Raw genomic sequence first — 22,256 nt, 5'->3', positions numbered from 1 at the left:
GAAACACTGTAGATTGATGATACAGCATTAACAGGGGAAATATTGTGTACAGTCTACGCAGCAACACTGTAGATTTAAGATACAGCATTAACAGGTGAAATATTGTGTACGGTCTACGCAGCAACACTGTAGATTTATGATACACCATTAACAGGTGAAATATTGTGTACAGTCTACGCAGAAACACTGTAGATTTATGATACAGCACTAACAGGTGAAATATTGTGTACAGTCTACGCAGAAACACTGTAGATTGATGATACAGCATTAACAGGGGAAATATTGTGTACAGTCTACGCAGCAACACTGTAGATTTATGTTACAGCATTAACAGGTGAAGTATTATGTACAGTCTACGCAGCAACACTGTAGATTTATGATACAGCATTAACAGGTGAAATATTGTGTACAGTCTACGCAGCAACACTGTAGATTGATGAACATATTCCTTTTCCTTGTCGTCAGGCACGTCTAAAATATCAGGTTGACCCGAACCGTTAAGGAATGTTTATAGCACTTTAAGTTGTTATGTGTACATGTACAGTTTTTAAAAAGTGTACATGTTCATAAATGCCTTATATTGTAGTTGTTTTGTGTCGGCTGCTATCGACCATCTTATGTGTTTCGCTAGGCTACACTGTCAGGCACTAGGGGTACAGAGCTATCAAAACAAGAGTATAATTCCTAAAATAATAAAATACTTTTTATGCCGAATTGAATTACACACATGTACTAGTATTACTACAGAAAAAAAAATCATGATATCCAAGATTGGACTATTTGTGCGGCGTCACTTCCGGCAATGTGCATCAAACGTCAACAACATGAAGCCGAGGAGAAAACGCTGAGATGCAGAAGATCGACAATGTATATTTGTTGTAAGTATGGTTTGTGGGATAGAATACAGTTGTAATTTACATAAAGTAGACATTGATCATGTATTTCTTGAGTCGATATCCTGGTAAGACGAGATGTGTGTGTTGTATTTTGACAAGTGACACAAATAGGAAATGCGAAATGAAGGCAAAAATATTTTTTGTTAAGAACAAATTTACAAGTTTTTGGCACATTTTGGTCAATTCATATGTGCTTTCTTGTGAAATTGAATGTTTTTATTGAAAAACCGATTATTTATTTTACTGTTTGAAGTGTCAATAAAAAGTAAACAATTTATGGAAGCATGGAAGCACGTAGCAACAAAATACGAATCCTACCTGGTTTTTGAGCTGTCTATGACTATCTTTACCTGTATGTATATGTGTATGTGTAATGTAATGTAATTATCAATATAAATCAACTAATGTGATCCAATATCTGTTAATGACTCTCTTTTAACAAACCATAACATGCATATCATGCATATCATGCATTATATTTTGGTTAAAAAGGTGGTTTTAGAAAAATTTGATGTTTGGTATTACACTACACGGGCCTCCAATAGTTTTAAAAAATAGTTCCAATATGGCTGATTTTTTATGGTGAAATTAACTAATGACTTGACTTTGAAGTTGCGATTTCGCTAACTTTCCACAATCCCACTACCTAAAATGAGTTCTAAGGAAGATTCTGACTGACATTTCCTTGAAAATCGACTCTGTTTTGTGCAGATACGTTATATCCTACATAACGTGTTATTAATGCAACTAAACAATATAAACGTACTGAACTTCACTAAAAGCTTATACAGACTGTTACTCATATCTTAAGGATCGTAGTGATACCAAAATTAGGGCTGTCAAGGTAAATTTCAAGAAATTATGTCCTTTTGTAATTTAGTTGAAAACGGACTTTACATGAACCTTAATGTATCAGTTAGTCACCTTGTAAATTTTGCAGAACATACAAACTCCTCTTTTGAAGACCTCCACGAGAAGAAAATGGAGTCTTGTTGTCCGAGGGGTGAAGGGTGACATTAGAGAAAACCCAAGGGATACAGAGAGAGCAGTGAGGTCATTTATCAAGGAAAAGTTACAGATGGAGGAGAGTTTTATCAACGGAGTACTCTCTACAGCAGGACATCGTCTTCCCGGAGAGTTGTAAAGAAAACGAAACATTAGTATCCGGCTTAGCAGTTTGCTAGATCGCTTTGACATTTAAACAATAGCTTTTAAACTTGAAAAGTGTTTGGGGTATAGCATAGTACCAGATACGCCACATTCGGTCAGTACGAGGCGGGCAGCCCTTTTGGACAGGCGTTGGAAGTTGCCGCCGAGGGAAAAGGAAAAGTACAGATTGGTAAACCTAAAGGACTTTCCGTTTATGGATCTTGCTGAGAAAAAAGGAAAAAGAGAACAATGAATATATCTGTTAAAACCTAAGACTTGACAAAGAATTTATGGGGCTTTTTTTTGTTTTTTGTTTTTGTTTTTGTTTTTTATTTTTTGATTGGTTTTTGTTCAACTATTAAATTATGATAATGAACTCGTTATAGGTAACAGTGTTTTGGTCATGTTTCATAAATATTGTCACAAAGTAATGTATGGTCCATTACCATATATACTGTCACATATATACTGTCACCTATAACTATGGTCCTGTCCCATATATATCGTCAAATATACTACTCACATTTTGCTAAGGATCCCTTTTATTNATTTTTTTGACATAATTTCAGCATTTATTAAATTGATATACATTAATGCAATACTAATCTATGGTAGTATATTTTTTATTGACATTATTTTGCAAAACATTGTGTCTTTCTTTTTTCTCCTCAAAAGTCACTCCTTTTTACATAAATTTCCATTTAAATTCCTTAAAATTATGACAACCTATATTTTTTTGTGGCAGAAAATGTTCTTTACTTCGAAGCAATATAACCAAACAATTTGAAAAAAATCTACTGAGAAATGATGACACAATCCTATTACCTTAAACAAAAACACGCAAAGAATATTCATCAAATTGATTTTGAAGTGCACGCGCTTTTATGGTTGACTGAATCCACCCACATTCGCCCAAAACAGCACGGAAGGAAAATATAATATCCATTCTAACATTTTGATGTTTTGTTTTCAAAATATAGGTGATCCTTAGCAAAATGTGAGTATTTCATATAACTATGGTCATGTACCATATATACTGTCGCTGTTTTTGTCTCGCCTGCGACGGAGTCGCGAAGCGAGACATACGCATTACTTTTTCGACAGCGGCGTATACGGCGACGTCAACATTTCTGTCAAACTCTAAATTTCTCTCTAAGTACATAAACTATCATAATGAAATCTGAAATATACTTATATCTACATATAGCCATCTAAACACACATTTTAGATTCAGAATTTCAAATAAAATTTACAGTTAATTGGACTTTGTTAATTGGGCCATGTTAAAGTTTTCCGTTTAGCTGGGGGTTCAGTTTAATTTCTCACAAAGTATATGTGCTGTCGTAACCAAACCTGGATTATACTTTTATCTATGCATGGGCATCCCTACACACAATTCAGATTTTGAATTTCACCTACAGTTTACCGTTAATTTGACTTTGTTAATCAATTGTACTATGCTAAAGTTTTCCGTTTAGCTGGGGTCACTTATATCCTATGTAACAACTCCTGTTATTTAAATGGAAATTTATGTAAAAAGGAGTGACTTTTGAGGAGAAAAAAGAAAGACACAATGTTTTGCAAAATAATGTCAATAAAAAATATACTACCATAGATTAGTATTGCATTAATGTATATCAATTTAATAAATGCTGAAATTATGTCAAAAAAAATATCAATAAACGAATAAAAATTGACATTTTATAATAAAACCATTTGCACATAGTAATTGCAGGTAAGAGTTATCTTTCTTGAAAAACTTCACAGTAGTGAAATAGGTAGCCGGTTTCCTGAAATACAGAAAAATGGATACATGTGGCTCATTGATAAAAAAAACCCTGAATCAATGCCTGCATTGCTTTGAAATACTTTAATATTGAGAGAAAACACTGTTCTGTCAATAATGAATATACAATATTCATCAGTTTAATATTAAACAATAGAATATGCGGAAATTGTGATACTGTCTCCCTACATTGGATTTTCAACTAGGGATGTACTTCCTACTTCCGTTTATCAATACACTCCTATGACCTTAAGTATGGCACAAAGACCAACGGTTAAATAACGGTAAAATTAATAGGGGCATCGGAATGCTGCAAGCTAGCATGTCTCAACGTCAGGTTGAAACAGACCTTGTGGTGGCAAGAATGTGGAATCGTTTCCAAACTAACGGAAACCCTTCCAGACGTCATGCTGGAGGTCGTTCTAGGGCTACAACGCAGCTCCAAGACCGAATTTTGCTCATATATGCACGGCGTCACAGGTTCTAGACTGCCACAGCTTTACGAAATGACCTCCTAAATGCTTCTGGTACCCGGGTAGCCACTCAGACAGTTAGGAACCGTCTTCATGATGCTGGTTTAAGGTCATGTAGACCGGAAATACGAGTTTCTTTAACTGCCCGCCATGTTAGGGACCGATTAGATTGGGCCCAAGCTCACTGCACTTTGACCCTTCAGGAATGGGAACCGATTCTTTTTACCGATTCAGATTCTGTCTCGACTTCACCGACAGGCGCGTTAGAGTATGGAGACAACCCGGGGAGAGGTTACAGGCAGGTAACGTTGTGTAACATAACCGTTACGGCCCGGACTCACTGCGATGGAATCCTTGATGCCTATGTCAGACCCTACCCTGGCGCTATCGCCCCTGACTTCATCCTTATGGACGATAATGCTGGGCCATATAGAGAAAGGGGGACTGAGCAGTATCTACAGCAAGAGACTATTCAACGAATGGATTGGCCAGCACGCTCGCCGGATCTAAATCCCATCGAGCATGTGTGGGACATGCTTCAGACAGCTCTCTCTGCCAGAAATGTTCAGCCAAGAACGCTCCAGGAGCTGGGAACAGCTTTGGTAGCTGAGTGGAACGCTATCTCACAAATCCGGATACGCGATCTCATTCGGCGCATGCACAGACATTGTGAAGCAGTAATTGATGCTCATTACGTCACACTCGATACTAAAACAGTTTCTGTTTAATTAGGATGTGTTTTGTTCAATTTCAGCTTGTTTGTGAATACCTACCATGTTGTTACCAATTTTAAGGGTAACCCTTTTCCTGTGGCTCATTGTCCGACTGTTATTACAATTTTTGGAATTATTGCATGCTGATGAATTAAAACAACAATCAATTTTTTAAAACTAATCTCATTATAAACCAAATAAAATATTTATTTTCACATATGCCAAAAAATAAAAGGGATCCTTAGCAAAATGTGAGTAGTATATTTGACGATATATATGGGACAGGACCATAGTTATAGGTGACAGTATATATGTGACAGTATATATGGTAATGGACCATACATTACTTTGTGACAATATTTATGAAACATGACCAAAACACTGTTACCTATAACGAGTTCATTATCATAATTTAATAGTTGAACAAAAACCAATCAAAAAATAAAAAACAAAAACAAAAACAAAAAACAAAAAAAAGCCCCATAAATTCTTTGTCAAGTCTTAGGTTTTAACAGATATATTCATTGTTCTCTTTTTCCTTTTTTCTAAGCAAGATCCATAAACGGAAAGTCCTTTAGGTTTACCAATCTGTACTTTTCCTTTTCCCTCGGCGGCAACTTCCAACGCCTGTCCAAAAGGGCTGCCCGCCTCTTACTGACCGAATGTGGCGTATCTGGTACTATGCTATACCCCAAACACTTTTCAAGTTTAAAAGCTACTGTTTAAATGTCAAAGCGATCTAGCAAACTGCTAAGCCGGATACTAATGTTTCGTTTTCTTTACAACTCTCCGGGAAGACGATATCCTGCTGTAGAGAGTACTCCGTTGATAAAACTCTCCTCCATCTGTAACTTTTCCTTGATAAATGACCTCACTGCTCTCTCTGTATCCCTTGGGTTTTCTCTAATGTCACCCTTCACCCCTCGGACAACAAGACTCCATTTTCTTCTCGTGGAGGTCTTCAAAAGAGGAGTTTGTATGTTCTGCAAAATTTACAAGGTGACTAACNAATCTACAGTGTTGCTGCGTAGACTGTACACAATATTTCACCTGTTAATGCTGTATCATAAATCTACAGTGTTGCTGCGTAGACTGTACACAATATTTCACCTGTTAATGCTGTATCATAAATCTACAGTGTTGCTGCGTAGACTGTACACAATATTTCACCTGTTAATGCTATATCATTAACTGAAAATGGATATACTAGAAAAATTAGACACTGGTAATTATCAGGTGTTTTATTTTTCTTAACCTTTTCTTCGTATGCTGATTGGTCCAAGTTTTAATTGGAAAGAAATGTAACAAACATAAACAGTAGTTATACGCACTATATGCCCTATGTAACAACTCCTGTTTATGATACTGATCACGTATATCCTATGTAACGACCCCTGTTTCTGTTACTGGTCAGATATATCCTATGTAACGACCCCTGTTTATGTTACTGGTCAGATATATCCTATGTAACGACACCTGTTTCTGTTACTGGTCAGATATATCCTATGTAACGACTCCTGTTTGTGTTTCTGGTCAGATATATCCTATGTAACGACCCCTGTTTGTGTTTCTGGTCAGATATATCCTATGTAACGACCCCTGTTTGTGTTACTGGTCAGATATATCATATGTAACAACCCCTGTTTGTGTTACTGGTCAGATATATCCTATGTAACGACCCCTGTTTATGTTACTGGTCAGATATATCCTATGTAACGACACCTGTTTCTGTTACTGGTCAGATATATCCTATGTAACGACCCCTGTTTGTGTTACTGGTCAGATATATCATATGTAACAACCCCTGTTTGTGTTACTGGTCAGATATATCCTATATAACGACCCCTGTTTATGTTACTGGTCAGATATATCCTATGTAACAACCCCTGTTTGTGTTACTGGTCAGATATGCCCTTTGTAACAACTCCTGTTTATGTTACTGGTCAGATATATCCTATGTAACGACCCCTGTTTGTGTTACTGGTCAGGTATATCCTATGTAACGACCCCTGTTTGTGTTACTGGTCAGTTATATCCTATGTAACAACCCCCGTTTGTGTTACTGGTCAGATATATCCTATGTAACGACCCCTGTTTATGTTACTGGTCAGATATATCCTATGTAACGACCCCTGTTTATGTTACTGGTCAGATATGCCCTATGTAACGACCCCTGTTTATGTTACTGCTCAGATATATCCTATGTAACAACTCCTGTTTGTGTTTCTGGTCAGATATATCCTATGTAACAACTCCTGTTTATGTTACTGGTCAGATATATCCAATGTAACGACTCCTGTTTATGTTACTGGTCAGATATGCCCTATGTAACGACCCCTGTTTATGTTACTGGTCAGGTATATCCTATGTAACGACCCCTGTTTATGTTACTGGTCGGATATGCCCTATGTAACGACCCCTGTTTGTGTTTCTGGTCAGATATATCCTATGTAACAACTCCTGTTTGTGTTACTGGTCAGATATATCCTATGTAACGACCCCTGTTTATGTTACTTGTCCGATATATCCTATGTAACGACTCCTGTTTGTGTTACTGGTCAGATTATCCTATGTAACGACTCCTGTTTGTGTTATTGGTCAGATATATCCTATGTAACGACTCCTGTTTGTGTTACTGGTCAGATATGACCCTATGTAACGACCCCTGTTTATGTTACTGGTCCGATATATTGTAGGTAATAATTTGTATGTTCTCCTGGTCAAGTATAACAGGCTTGTTTATCTATCAAGGCCACACGACGTTATCTAGTGTTATCTTTGGTGACAGTGTGTTTAACAAAGCCGCGTTCAAATATATCGCTCTACACACCAACCATTCTGTTAGGTTATACAGCTAAACATTTTTGTTTTTGAAATATTGTTTGTTTAAATTCTGACATCTGGCTTTGTTTTCTGTGATATGTCAGGCAAAGCGGTGAGTCGGGGATCCTCCCTGGAGAATGGTCTGCAGGCCAAGCCCATCCTCACTCAGTCCCCTACTGAGGACGACAAGGATGACAGGATTGCGACAGCTGGTGGCCAGCCGAGGGTATATAAGCGGCGGTGGATCATGGTGTTTCTGTTCTGCTTCTACTCCATGAGTAACGCCTACCAATGGATACACCTCAATATAATTGCGAACGTCATCATTAAGTACTACAATCAGAGTTTGCCTGAAGATAATTTTAAAAGGGAGACAACTGTTGATTGGCTGTCCATGATTTATATGTTGGCATACATTCCATTGATTTTCCCTTCAACGTTCTTGTTAAACAAGAAAGGCTTACGTGTGGTGGCTATATGTGGTTCCTTCCTCAATGCGCTTGGTGCGTGTCTCAAATTAGCATGTGTCTCACCAGACAGATTCCCTGTATTAATGTTTGCTCAAACTGTCTGTGCAATAGCGCAGATCTTCATTCTTGGACTTCCAGCCCGCATTGCTGCCGTTTGGTTTGGACCGAACGAAGTGTCCACAGCTACATCTCTCGGGGTGTTTGGGAATCAGGTAAGATTGTAACTGCTCTTTCACTTTTGATGTTTGGGAATTAGGTAATGAGGCTTACTATCCTGTTATGTATGGTGATTAAGAATAAAGTAAGGATGAGCATGTGTAATACAGCCGCATATTATCAATGAACATGGTCCTCAGAAAATCTACCAAGTAATAATACCTGGTTCTGGCATTTATAAAAGCATTCTGATGCACAGAACTCACTTAGCTGATAGACTCGATGGAAATGCTTTGGAAATTCACAAGAAGCATTTGCACGTCGATGATATAGACTAGATAATGTAAATAACACATCACATAATACGCGTCCTACCTGCATGTATTAAGTGATGGTTAGAAGCGATTCCATTATCCGAATATGATCCTACATGAATGCTGTCCTCATAACATACAAAACATTTTCAGGTAAACTTTCAAATTATTCCATAATGTAACACACTTACACTGTATAAAAAAACATATATAGAATTTCAGAGGAATTGGGAAAGAAGCTAAACGCGTTTATAAATTCTATTACCTGCCATAATACTACTTTAAGCCCTTTATCGGCTAACAATAAAAGAAACTAAAATGCCTAACAGGTGGCAGTGTAGGTTATCGGGGCTTAAACTTTGTTAACGATAGAAGGATATCACGTTCTATGTGTATATTCGTAGTCCTCTTGGTCTCTATAGTATACTATGCGTATTGCAACTAGGAACTGATCAGAAAACCAAGATGGTCGACAGGTGGTCATCGTGAATTATGAGAGGTGGAGGTTAATAGCGCTATTTCTCAGAAAACACTTAATAGGGGATCTTCTTCAAATTTTGTAGGTATGTTCCCCTTTTTGCAAATATCGAATTTGGGGATTGAGCCGATAAATCAGGATGGCCGACAGGCCATATGCGTTTATACCGTTTTGTGGCGTTCGTCGACTGTTCTTCCGGCATTAACTTATTTAAAACAAAATAACTTCTTCTTTATAACAATAGGCCGAGAGTGATTATTTGGCCAGTAGCAAGCCCGGATAAAGTTTTATAAGATTCGTTTAAACAAATAATATTTTCCCTACTTCTTACGTCACCGGGGTCAAATGTTTAACAAAATCTTCAAACAAGTTCTTCTGAATAACCAAAATGTCGAGAGTGATGATATATGGCCAGTATCATGCTTGGACAAATTGTCACAGTTTCTTTTTCCAAATCAATGACAATAACTGACCTTCAAGTTCACATGGGTCAAATGTGTTAAAATCTTCAAACAATTTAAATCTAAAACATTAAGCGGCACACAGTGATGAGATATGCCCGGTAAAATACTGGGATGGAGAGCTACAATGCTGTTCCAACAATTTACCTTCACTCGTTGTCAAGGTCACTGGTTGTAAATGTTTGAAAAAAATGTAAACAACTTCATCTGAAAACCCTTCCAAAAGGCCAAGGGAGAAGCTATATTGCCAGTAACAAGCTCAGATTAAGGTGGCTCCACCCTTTCGCAATTAGCCAGCAGAATTCAATGCAAGTTTCACATAATGGTTATGTCAATATGTATAGATGATTTTATGAAATCTAACCTCCGATAATCTGGGGATTTTTTGGTAAAAAATACCGAAAAAATTATTATTTGTCAAATTCAACTCTTTCACATTTTTTGAGTGTGTGGCATTGTTCTAAACCATTACAACAATAAATAATGAAACATTGCTAATCAACCCTAAAAATATTTTATTTATCATAAAATATCTACAACATGTTACAAAAAGCGTTTTTTTTTATTGAAATTGTATGGATTTAAATTACTAAATACAAGCTTAAAGCAAACAGGACACATAGAGTCATACAAAAAGAGTGAAAAATTGAACCAAATACACACAAAGTCTTTATAATTCATTTATATTACATTTTACAATAAAGGGCCGGTTTCCGAAACGGCCCCTTCTCTGATTCAAATTTCCTGTTGGTGGTGCATTGCCCATGCCGTTGTGGTCACAAATCTATAAAGTATAAAGATTTAGGTCACTTGGTTTGTTTTTTATGGCTCCTCAAAGTTGTACCTTTCAGAAGCTGTCTAAGTGTTGATAAAATGTGCATGTTATGTAAAATATTAATGAAAATCTAATCAAATGATGGTCACCGTAAAGAATACATTCATGGCATGATTGTGACAAAAAATCATGTTTCCATCGCGCCATTTGGCTGTTTTATGGAAGAAACAATCTCAAAAATGCCATTTTCGATGATAACATTTTAGACACAAAAACTGTGTTTTTTAGAGAATACACCCTTTTATGGGCGTTGGATGCAAACCAATTTTTATCCTATTAAACAGTACGTAATATGCTATTGATGAGAGGAAAAATCATCAAAATGTAAGTGGTGGAACATTTTCAAATGTTGGGTTGAATTAGCCTATGGTTGAATTGCCGATTTTCGACTTTCTTTAGATAATTAACAAAAAAACGAGAGTATTTGCTCGGTATGTTGAGAATATGTACACAGATATGAAAAAAAGTGAGAGAAACACTTTTTCATAAAAAAAATCCAAGATGGCTACTTCACAAGTCCCCGTGGTTGAAGACATTGGCTGACAAATAGACAGAACAACAAACAAAACGTGTTCCTTATGATTTTGGTTGGTTTTCGCATTTACGGGAGTGTTCATAGCTACGGGCGATTGTATAATACCTATATTTATAAGTTTGGTTAGTCACATGGTAACGGGGATCTTTCATATCGAGCCCCAAACATACTTTCGACATATGCACTCCGTTGCCGCATGGAAAACTATTTCAAGTTTTGTCGGAATTTCTTTACCTGTGGTTGTAATGGTCGAGGGTTTTCCAGCGTCCTGTAATACCCAAGGTAGTACAAGATACTGGAGATGTGCGCACACATTCCCATCGTTCTCTCTCCAACTGGGCACTGGCAGTAGTAGTCCTTTATTGGGGCCTCAACATCGGGTGAAACGGTGAACCGTATCCAAACGTTATATTTCGTTTGGCTTTTGTGTCGAGAATGTATTTGACATCGGAGAAGGTCTGGGGAGTGCTGGTAAAGCCACACCTCATAGTCTCCGTCATCACTTAAATGTTCGGCGATGTAACCAGGAGCCAGAGATATCTGATACGTTCCACACGTAATGGTTCTCAAGTAATCAAGATCGAGACGGGGAAACAGTACGGAAGATGCATCCATCTTGACAAACTCGGACCTTGCCCGTCTAGATAGATCCGGATCTGNAATTAACATTACTGGAAACAGGCCCTTTGATCTTGATGAGAGTTGTCTACCTTGAAAAAAATCGGAACTTTTTACAGAGGGATAGAATTTATACAATGACACTTATTTTCTTTACTAAACCAAAAACGACGGAAATAGATTAAATTACTATATTTCATTGTCAAGTTACTGTTCTTTTATGGAACAAAATTACTCTCAATCATGTACACTTTGGACATCATTTCATAGCCCGCTTACACATGGTATATTTAGGCTATCGCATGGTATGCCGTTATCACGTGCACATACATGACTTGCATTTTATAGGGAACTTGATATTTTACAAACCACTATTTTCACAGAGTTATTGCATTTGTGAAACGATTTATCTGACAGAGCGTAACTCGCTCGACAACAAAAGTCGTAGCGACCAAGAGCTTGTGAANCAGGCGCGTAGCTAGCCCCTTTACAATGTGAAAGCCCGACATGGGGTTGCCAAAGGCAGCTCCCCCCGAAGCGCGTAGCGCGAGCAGGGGAAGGGTACGGGAGGGTGTCTTCCCCCTCCCGTAAGGGGGAGGGGGGTGGGGGAGTCTAGGGGGTCTCCCTCATGAAAATTCTGTTTTCTAGAACGTCTCTGGGGGGTCTCCCCCATGAAAATTTTGTTTTCTAGAACGTCTCGGGAGCCATTTCCCACGTCCTGATGTCTGTTTTCTCGTTTAAATCCGCAAGAAAAAAGTCCTATTTTTGGTATATATATATACCTATTTACGTGTAATTCTGAATATTAACCATCGTTATTGCTTTGTACACCCTCCATACATACATTGTTTGTTTTTTACCTAATCTTGCTTATGCATTTGATACTTCTGCATTAGTGAACATGCAATTGGGTTTGTCTTTCTCATAATCTGATCCGAGTTAATTGGGAAGCGAGGTTACCCCCACTGTCACCTTTACTCAGTCTCCCACACTGTTTCGTCTCCTGTTTGTGCTTTGTGACTGGTTCCTTATACTTGCTCCTGTTATTTGTTGAGCATTTCGAGAAGCGAGGTTGCCCCCACTATCATCGTCATGCCTAGCTTTGCAGTCTCCGACACCGTTTCGTCTTCTGGTTTCATAAACATTTTGTGGACATGGAAGAAAATCAAATTTTAGTTTTATATACGTCCATTATAGAAGGTATTTTTATGCGCAATCTGACAAAGTAAAAAAATAGAAAGCACCGTGATTTTTTAAAATTCTGTTGTGTTGTAATTGGGCAGGCTCCAGAAGACAGTTTTCGTCATTTAAAAAAAACCGTCATGAAAACCTAAACGTGTAAGCCCGGGCTTATTGGCTTACATGGTAGCTACGCGCCTGCGTGATACGTACAGGTGAGGTCGGTAAATAAAACACATCAGTCTGCATTCCATTCGCCTCATATACGACCTTCTGGAAGACGTCTGCTCTTATGTCAGTGTCTTCCCGTGAGTAAATTAATGTCTTTCTATCATAAGCTTTATTTTAGAAGCACGTGTGATTACACATTTCCAAGTTAGTCTCGATATCGGGTGTTGACATATCATCGTCACGAATGTGTACTATTGTTTACTCGGTGTTACTATAATTAACACTACGGTAATGGAATGCCTGATACGCAATACGGAAATGACGACACGAAAATACAACAAGAAAAAACATGTGTATTACGAAGGGTGGGAAGTCCTTAAAGGCTACCAAGTGTTTTTGTTTTTGTTTTCAAAAGAATGATCATAACTAACTTTCAAGATAGTTTTAATCGTCAAACGACTTATTATGAAGAACCAAAAGGTCTAGAGTGATAATATTTGGTCATTAGCATACTGGAATGCAGAGCTACCATGTTTGTACTGACGAATTATTTTGCCCATTTTTTTTTAAATATCTGAAAACAACATCTTCCGATAACAAAAAACGCCCATGGTAATTATGATTGGCTAGCATGCTAGGATAGTAATGATGATTGGCTAGCATGCTAGGATAGTAATGATGATTGGCTAGCATGCTAGGATGGTAATGATTGTTGGCTAGCATGCTAGGATGGTAATGCTGATTGGCTAGGATGGTAATGCTGATTGGCTAGCATGCTAGGACGGTAACGATGATAGGCTGGCATGCTTGAATGGTAATGATGATTGGTTAGCATGCTAGGATGGTAATGGTGATTGGCTAGCATGCTAGGACGGTAATGATGACTGGCTAGCATGCTAGAATGGTAATGATGATTGGCTAGCATGCTAGGATGAACAGCTACACATTTTGATTAAATAAATGTCCTTAACCGACTCTCAACGTCACAAAGATCAAACGTATAAAAAACAAATCTTCTTAATAGCCAAAAGTCCCAGGATTATGCTATTTGTCCTGTTGCTTCAGCAAAAATTGCGCGATATAATGTGTTCTCTCCAACTTTGAAGGTAACTGGTGTAAGCTTAATACCAGGTCAGGTAGTCAGGTCCATTGAGCCTCTTGTTCTCAAAAAGTACTTAACAATGTCTTGAGCGTCTTACCAGCTGATACTTATAGAATTAATTAGTCTTAAAAAATAAGCTGTGAAATTTACAGCTAATCAGGTGATGCGTTTTTCTTGCTATTCTGTAATCAGTGTAAAACGACCTTACCGATCACACGCTCCGAAGTGATATTGACCGCGCAACGTCACAGTTGTGATATGCCTGGGTCAGTTAGGTTTTGTTTGGTATAGTATTGTTTTAAGTCCTATCAACAGCTATGGTCATTTAAGGACGGCCTCCCCTGTGTGCAAGATGCATGCGTGTAGTGTATTGTTTTGGGAGGCTGCAATATGTTCGTGTTTGTCTCCTTGTGATAGCGTGGAACTGATGCCGACTTTATAGTGCTACCTCACTGAAACATACTGCCGAAGACACCCAGCAGGACACCCCAACCGGTCACATTAAACTGACAACGGGCGAACCAGTCGTCCAACACCTAAATTGTTGAGCGTGAAGCAGGAGTAGACACTACCATTTTTACAGACTCTGGTATGTCTTGGTCAGGGACAGAACCCAAAGTCTTCCTCACAGAGGCGAACGCTCAGCTAAAGGCCAAAATTGAGGCATTGTCAAGGGAGACATAGGGAAGAAGATAGTTGTTCAGAAAGAAGAGAAAAGATAAGATCCCAAATTTAGTCGCCTCGTTCGATCATACAATGGGGGCAGCAGGTACAATTCGTACGGGACTGGATCAGCCGGACAAGTTTACACACAAGCATAGATAACGACAAGAAGAACCCGGTTGTTGTCACTAAAAAAAATGTTATTTGTCCATTTTACACATGGATATAAACGCGAAGTAAATTACTTTCCATCATGCGTCCGGTAATTTCGTATGCTTTGGGGTAATTTCCAAAATATAGAGCAATGGGCTATATCTTACATATATATTTAAAGCGCACTCGGGTGTTTGAAAAAATGCGCCATGCTTAGCTGCTTTGAATATCTCCTAAACTTCTCAATAGTAAAGTAGATAATTTATACAATATACTTCTCTCGATTTTGTAATGATTTGGTTATACTGGAACATTTTCCCACGCGGTCTTTTAAATGGATATATTTTTCGGTTAATGGCGTCACCAAGTGCAGGCAGGCGTTCTATTTTAAGTCATTTGAAGAAAAAAGCATTTCAAAATGGAAATGATAGAACAGTTCAGCCTCTTGGGGTGGGAAAGGGGAATCTCAACCCGAGGGTGACATTGTCAAACATGAGGCTTGCTGAGTCTTTTGTAACATAAGATTCTTTCCTCGAGGGTCGGGATTCCCAAAACCACTTCAAGGGGATGAATGACTGTTATTGTTGTGCCAGTGTGACGTCACAAATGTGAAATGGGTTGTGAGATGGAAATTCCTTACATCCTTTTCTTATCCTGGACAGTTCTGTCACATAGGCACAGCAATGAAAGAAAAGGACCGCTTCTGGCATAGGGTCATGGAGTGCAATTTCCTATATAGTCCTATAGAACCCCTTAGTGGGCCTCCCCTTTGGTTGGGGAGACCGGCAACAAATCGGGTCCTAATCCTAATTGAGTACAGCGTATGCTCCCCAATATTGAAACCGGTTCAAATCGCATTTTATAGTGTCCTTCAAGATCATTCTTCAACTTAAGTTACAAGCAGAATGATAACGATAAGACAAATATTGGAACAAAATTTATTTTCCTATTCTATAATGGACAATATTTACAACTACAGGAGAGTATCCCTCGTCATATACTACTTACTAGAGCGATTTGGTTGTACGCTCTTTCCCATAATACGACGTCTTGAAATGAGACCATTCTATGGTAATTCACTCTCCCATTTAACGAATCGGTTATATGTGACGCGCATATCCACGAATTAGACATCTCGGACCAATGGATCCATTTCACATGTCGGTTAACACGACAGTCGTCTTGCCTTCGTTTCGGGTATAAATATACTGGATGTGATATTCATTCAAGAGTGCGTTTACTTCATTGGATCTGAGTTCTTGTTCCGTAAGGACTCGGCTAGTATAGGAATCTCACAGAGAGCTCCCTTACTTGTCTTTTAGATATCTCATCCATAGAAATGCAGAGAGCATGTCTTTGACCACGGGTACCTAGGAATAGTCGTTCATTTGCTCTTGAACTTGATCATGTCTATGAGATCTGCAGACCTTCAACCGTAAGTCTCCGTGACGACGATTCTGTCTCGATTGAATGGGATGGATCTCTGAGACTGTACGGTTCCTGACGCTCTAACCATTTTCTGATCTATTACTTGCTGATGATGTATTTCCCAGCTTTTTTCACGTATCGATACAATTCGTCAGATCCAAAGAATCTCACAGCATTGGTAGGATCGTAATAAATGTCTTTAATTAACGCGGTGGCCAAGTGGTTTAGACATCTGACATTCTGCTAACACTAGCACTCCACCACTGGGTCGAGGGTTTGAGGCCTACGTGTGGCAGCCGCCAGGTTCTGGCCGTAGGTCGGTGGTTTGAGGCCTATGTAGAACAGCCGCCAGGTGCTGGCCGTAGGTCGGTGGTTTGAGGCCTATGTAGAACAGCCGCCAGGTGCTGGCCGTAGATCGGTGGTTTTTCTCAGGGAACTCCGGCTTTCCTCCATCACCAGGCACGTTCTTAAATGTCCATAGCTGTTAATAGGATGTAAAACATCACAATCTTCCGATTCATACACTCGTTTAACACCCCCCCCCCCCCCCCCCTTCTTCAGACTATCTATCGTCATTGTCCTCTGTTTTCTGGTCATCCCACATTTATTCTAAAACATGACGCTTCTTACCGAGTGCCATCTCAATCGCTTCACGATCCCCATATCCATCGATAACATACTCAGTTACATCCTCCACGATCTTCTTGTGGATCGATCTGTTTTGTAACTGAAGATTGTACCCGTGGTTTTTATTGAATAGCTTTTACTATTCATTTTCTCGTCTGTCTTCATTTTATGATTCGTCAGCAAGGAATTCTAGGCCGGTGTTAACACTCGGTGTAACAACGCGGTGTTTGTGATGTTGGTTGACACCCGGTGTAGCAACGCGGTGTTTGTGATGTTGGCTGACACCCGGTGTAGACAACGCGGTGTTTGTGATGCTGACACCCGGTGTTTGTGATGTTGGCTGGCACCCGGTGGGACATAGCGGTGTTTGTGATGTTGGCTGACGCCCGGTGTAACAACGCGGTGGTTGTGCTGTTGGCTGGCACCTGGGGTGACATAGCGGGGGTTGTGATGTTGGCTGACACCTGGTGTGACATAGCGGGGTTTGTGATGTTGGCTGACACCTGGTGTATCAACGCGGTGTTTGTGATGATGGCTGACCCCCGGTTTAAACAACGCGGTGTTTGTGAGGTTGGCTGACACCTGGTGTAACAAGGCGGTGTTTGTGATGTTGGTTGACACCTGGTGTAACATCGCGGTGTTTGTGATGTTGGTTGACACCTGGTGTAACAACGCGGTGTTTGTGAGGTTGGCTGACACCTGGTGTATCAACGCGGTGTTTGTGATGCTGACACCCGGTGTTTGTGATGTTGGCTGCCACCCGGTGTAACAACGCGGTGTTTGTGATGCTGACACCCGGTGTTTGTGATGTTGGCCGGCACCTGGTGTGACATAGCGGGTTTGTGATGTTGGCTGGCACCTGGTGTGACAAAGCGGTGTTTGTGATGTTGGCTGACGCCCGGTGTAACAACGCGGTGTTTTTGAAGTTGGCTGACACCCGGAGTACACAACGCGGCGTTTGTGATGTTGGCTGACACTCGGTGTAAACAACGCGGTGGTTGTGATGTTGGCGGACACCCGGGGTAACAACGCGGTGTTTTTGAAGTTGGCTGACACCCGGTGTAAACAACGCGGTGTTTGTGATGTTGGCGGACACCCGGTGTAACAACGCGGTGTTTTTGAAGTTGGCTGACACCCGGTGTAACAACGCGGTGTTTGTGATGTTGGCAGACACTCGGTGCAACAACGCGGTGTTTGTGATGCTGACACCCGGTGTTTGTGATGTTGGCATTAGATAGACTCGCCACCCTTGTTTTGTTTTACGGATCATTCACATTCATAAAGTAAAATTCCAAGAAACATAATGTGCCGTAATTCCAACCCAGCATCTGTTGGGGTTTAGTTGTTGGTAGCCTCATACTATGAGCGGTGTAGGCCTACTACTGGTTGTAAACATGTCGTGTTCGTTATGTTCGTGGAGATTTATGAATGTTAATCCCCAATACCGTCACTACATCGATGGCGTAGTGCACACCCACATGGGACACAGCATACGTTATCAGTTTTTAGATTTATACAGCAGAACTTGCCAATGTTGTGAAAATAGCGTGGATTACACATATAATGTTATTTACTTTCAAATATTCTATATATATCTAAGACAAAGCTTATTAAAGAAAAATAGACTGCAGGTCTATCAACTGTGTTAATGATGAGTTTCGTGTGTGGAATGCGGGACAACTCGAACGACAAAAGGCTTATTAAAAAAATGGGGATTTTGAATGAAACCCCCAGATGTTACTGCTTATATGAAGACCTGATTTAGGGTCGCATTTGTTACTATCACAAATCACAGAAATTGTAACGAAGCAAAACATCACATTTGGAATTACAAGACTATAATCCAACAGTTAGGAGAGAGAAAAGAAAAGAAAATGTTCATCTGGGAATAATTAATCAGAAATATTGTATGCAGAGTACAGTAATAATATCCACTGTAAGATTACGCTGATTACACCTTAAGGATAGGCGACGTGCACTCGTATAGTTTACTGTCGGCTAAGTTATCATTACGGTTATGGCAGAGACACCTAAAGTCCCTTTACACAGTAGAATGTATTTCTTACCTACAGGTCGGCGTGGCTATTGGATTCCTAGTACCACCTTTGATAGTGAAAAACAGCGAGGACTTAGACGAGATAGGAGCCGGTCTATGGGCGATGTTTATAGGTACAGCTATCGTCACCGGAGGCCTGTTCCTACTAGTACTATTAGGTAAGACCCTATCCATATTCCTTAGAGAGAATGAGTTTGAAAATGGTTCAAATTGATGAGTTATTACACTAGTTGTATATCACGTGTTGAAATCTGTATTTAGGTAGTACTTCTAATGGATTTTGTATTACAATGTATAATAGCATATTTTACATAAGTAACTTCTGTTTGTTTATGTATTTTGTATTTTATTATTGTTTCATAGTGACTGTTTTTCTCAGTTTTACGTTTAGATATGTAAATGTTCATGTTCCTGTCTTGATAAAGGGGCAGACCGCCCTACAAATTTGACAATTTTCTTTGTCTGCACTGTCAGTATTCCTTCTTTGCCTATAAAAATGGATTAAATGTCCATGTGAAGTAAGTAAACCGACTAAAATCGTGTGTACTTCGTGACGTCACGTTACTATTGTAGTGTGATGACATGTAATTTTGAAACCACGAAGTTGTAATTTTGAAATCAACCTGAAAAAGCCCAGTGAAGGGTGAAAGCAGCTAGTTTTTTTAGTCGGTTGTTAAATCTTATTTTTTCTATATATAAGAAAAAACTATTCCCCTGATGAACCTCTAAGGAGGAGAAAGCTTTAGGGAAGTCGACGAGACTCTTGTCTTTTATTTATAGTAAAATTATATCACTTTGAAGACGCATTCTTTTGTCATTCTTTTGTTTTTAGTTTTTCGAGAGAGGCCCCACACACCGCCTAGTAAGGCACAGATGATTGCTGTGGAAAACGAAGCGAATGAACATTACGGGAAATCTCTTTTGAACTTGTTCAAAAACAGAGGATTTGTCATATTGACTATAACATATGGTGAGTTGTGAAGTTTTCACGGAGGACCCTGGCAGCATCAACTGAAAACTATTTATGTGATCGTCCTGAATATGTTCACTGATATTTAATTGTATTGACATTTGCGCTGAAACCCACTATATGAACCTTACCAACAGAAATGCATTTCATTTGAGTATGAAAGCAAACACTCTTGTGACGTAACACGTGGTTTACTTATGACGTCGTAGATTAACCTTGTTCAATGAGAGTCTTGTCGCTTCATTTCGAATAACATGGAGAATACGTACACCCCTGCGTAAAACGACTACGGTTAGTTATTGGCGCCAATTTTATTTAGATAGGACTGTTCCGCCAATATCGTTTAAAGGACGACGCATATACAGAACGCAGTAATAAATTAATTATTTAAAAACAAATAAATTAAATTAAACAATTGTTCTACATTAAAACTGTCAATATATGGATTGAACAAATCGGTTACATCCATATTAAACAGTAATCCCTTGTGGGCTTCATATAATATGGATGTAACCGTTTTGCGTTCATATAGAGATAGAATCTGGTTCGGGGATAATTTACTTACATGATCGGCCGTAGAGAAGCGAAGGCCGTTCATGTAAAGTGTGTAAGTAATGAACACTGGAAAAAATCAGTTTCAATCCCTATAATTCCCAATCACTATCAATGGGAAGGAAAACCAAAAACCATCATTTAAATCACGAACTTTTTTCATTAATTCATAAAGAGCTATGGCGGAAAACTGCCCGTATTTCCCTAAGTCGGCATTTTTGAAAACAGAAAAAAATACTGATGAGTAAATAATTTAAAGTAGCAAATGTGTATAGAATAGATATAAAACCAATTGAATATGAATTTTGGAACAGTTGAGATATTAGGTATTGTTGATATGATATTGCAAATATAGCCATATTCACTGTATGCATGAAAGTGGCGGGGTTTCCCAGACTTAAAAAAAAATACTTTCAATACTTTCCCATCCGAGGACCAACTTTTGAATAAACTTTTTGATTTCGTGATGTAATATGCAAAAACAAATCGTTTGACGGAAAAGTGGTCCTCCTTTGAGAAAGTGCTCAATATAATGAAAAATAGGGTCGATCAAGTTTCTCCAAAACAGTTTGTATTTCCATATTCATTTATATCCGATGTAGCCTAATGTGTAACGCAGTTAGCTTGTGACCAGAAGAAGTGAACGGTGTAGGTTCGAATCAACTTTCAGATACAATTTTTTTTTATTTATAAATTGTTTTACCCTCCAATTGGCACTAGTATTTTTATTTATCATTTAAACACAAACAAATGATGCCGAGATACAAACATATAAGGGATTGTCAGAATAATAAAAAGGCAAGGCAAAAGAAAAGAACTGTTATTATGACAAAGATATTACCGAACATGCGGGAAAATTCATCGTCGAGGACAGTCTCATTTGTTTTAAATGCAGGAAGACTGCAGCACAAAGTAAGGAGCGCAATACACATGTAAGACATGCCAGCGGCGTAGCATACATTATGTGTATGCTTACATACACTTAATTTTCAAGATTTGTTTTAATAATCTTTTCATTTATTGTTTTTTTATGATTATTAAGAACCGTCCGTATCAATCATGAAAAAGGAAAGAATGGAAAAAAACGCGTCATCACAGTGCACACGGTTGGATGCGCACATTAGCGAATCATTTAGTGTAGTAATAGACCTTTCTCATTTTGGGATAGACCTAGCACGGAGCGTGGAGACAAAGACCTATTTATGCTATTCCTAGAAGACTGTTCTAGGGATCATTTCAGGGGAGTGAATTTTAAGAATTCTGTACTACTGCGATCAACTCTAGCATGCACCGAGTCTTTGTTTTCAGTATAAACCATAATTTAAAAAAAAAAAATCTGAAAATAACCCCCAGAACGGTGATATCAGCCAAGAGAAGTTTGTAATGAAAATCAGTGGATGTTACTGTAGGTTATAAGGACCACTAAAATATCGTTCTTTAGTGTTTTGTCGCAAACAGGGAACAGGAATCCTTAATACAGATGAAATGAAAAAAATAATTTTGAGATGTTCCCTGATTTTACTACTCTCTGTGTCCGTCTCTGGCTACGTGGTAGGTCTGCCTCAAAATGAGAAATGTCTGATATGACGTTACATCGCAACGTCATCGGTGATCTCGAAACAAATTCACGTGGATTTCCCACGGCCGC

At 38.8% G+C, this 22,256-nt stretch overlaps 1 protein-coding gene across 2 annotated transcripts in view; it reads left to right on the top strand.

Annotated features, from left to right (window-relative positions):
• Nucleotides 1-22,256, top strand: part of LOC110453430 (feline leukemia virus subgroup C receptor-related protein 2-like) — a 49,877-nt gene that overhangs the window by 15,480 nt on the left and 12,141 nt on the right. For both annotated transcript variants that reach the window (XM_021502372.1, XM_021502373.1), the window contains exons 2-4: nt 7,945-8,522; nt 19,103-19,244; nt 19,919-20,056. In XM_021502372.1, coding sequence (XP_021358047.1) covers nt 7,945-8,522; nt 19,103-19,244; nt 19,919-20,056 — 858 coding nt within the window. The remainder of the gene's footprint in view (nt 1-7,944; nt 8,523-19,102; nt 19,245-19,918; nt 20,057-22,256) is intronic.

This window comes from Mizuhopecten yessoensis, unplaced genomic scaffold (assembly GCF_002113885.1).
Source record: "Mizuhopecten yessoensis strain PY_sf001 unplaced genomic scaffold, ASM211388v2 scaffold7285, whole genome shotgun sequence".
NCBI classification, from domain to species: domain Eukaryota; kingdom Metazoa; phylum Mollusca; class Bivalvia; order Pectinida; family Pectinidae; genus Mizuhopecten; species Mizuhopecten yessoensis.
This window is presented reverse-complemented; position numbering and strand designations above follow the sequence as displayed.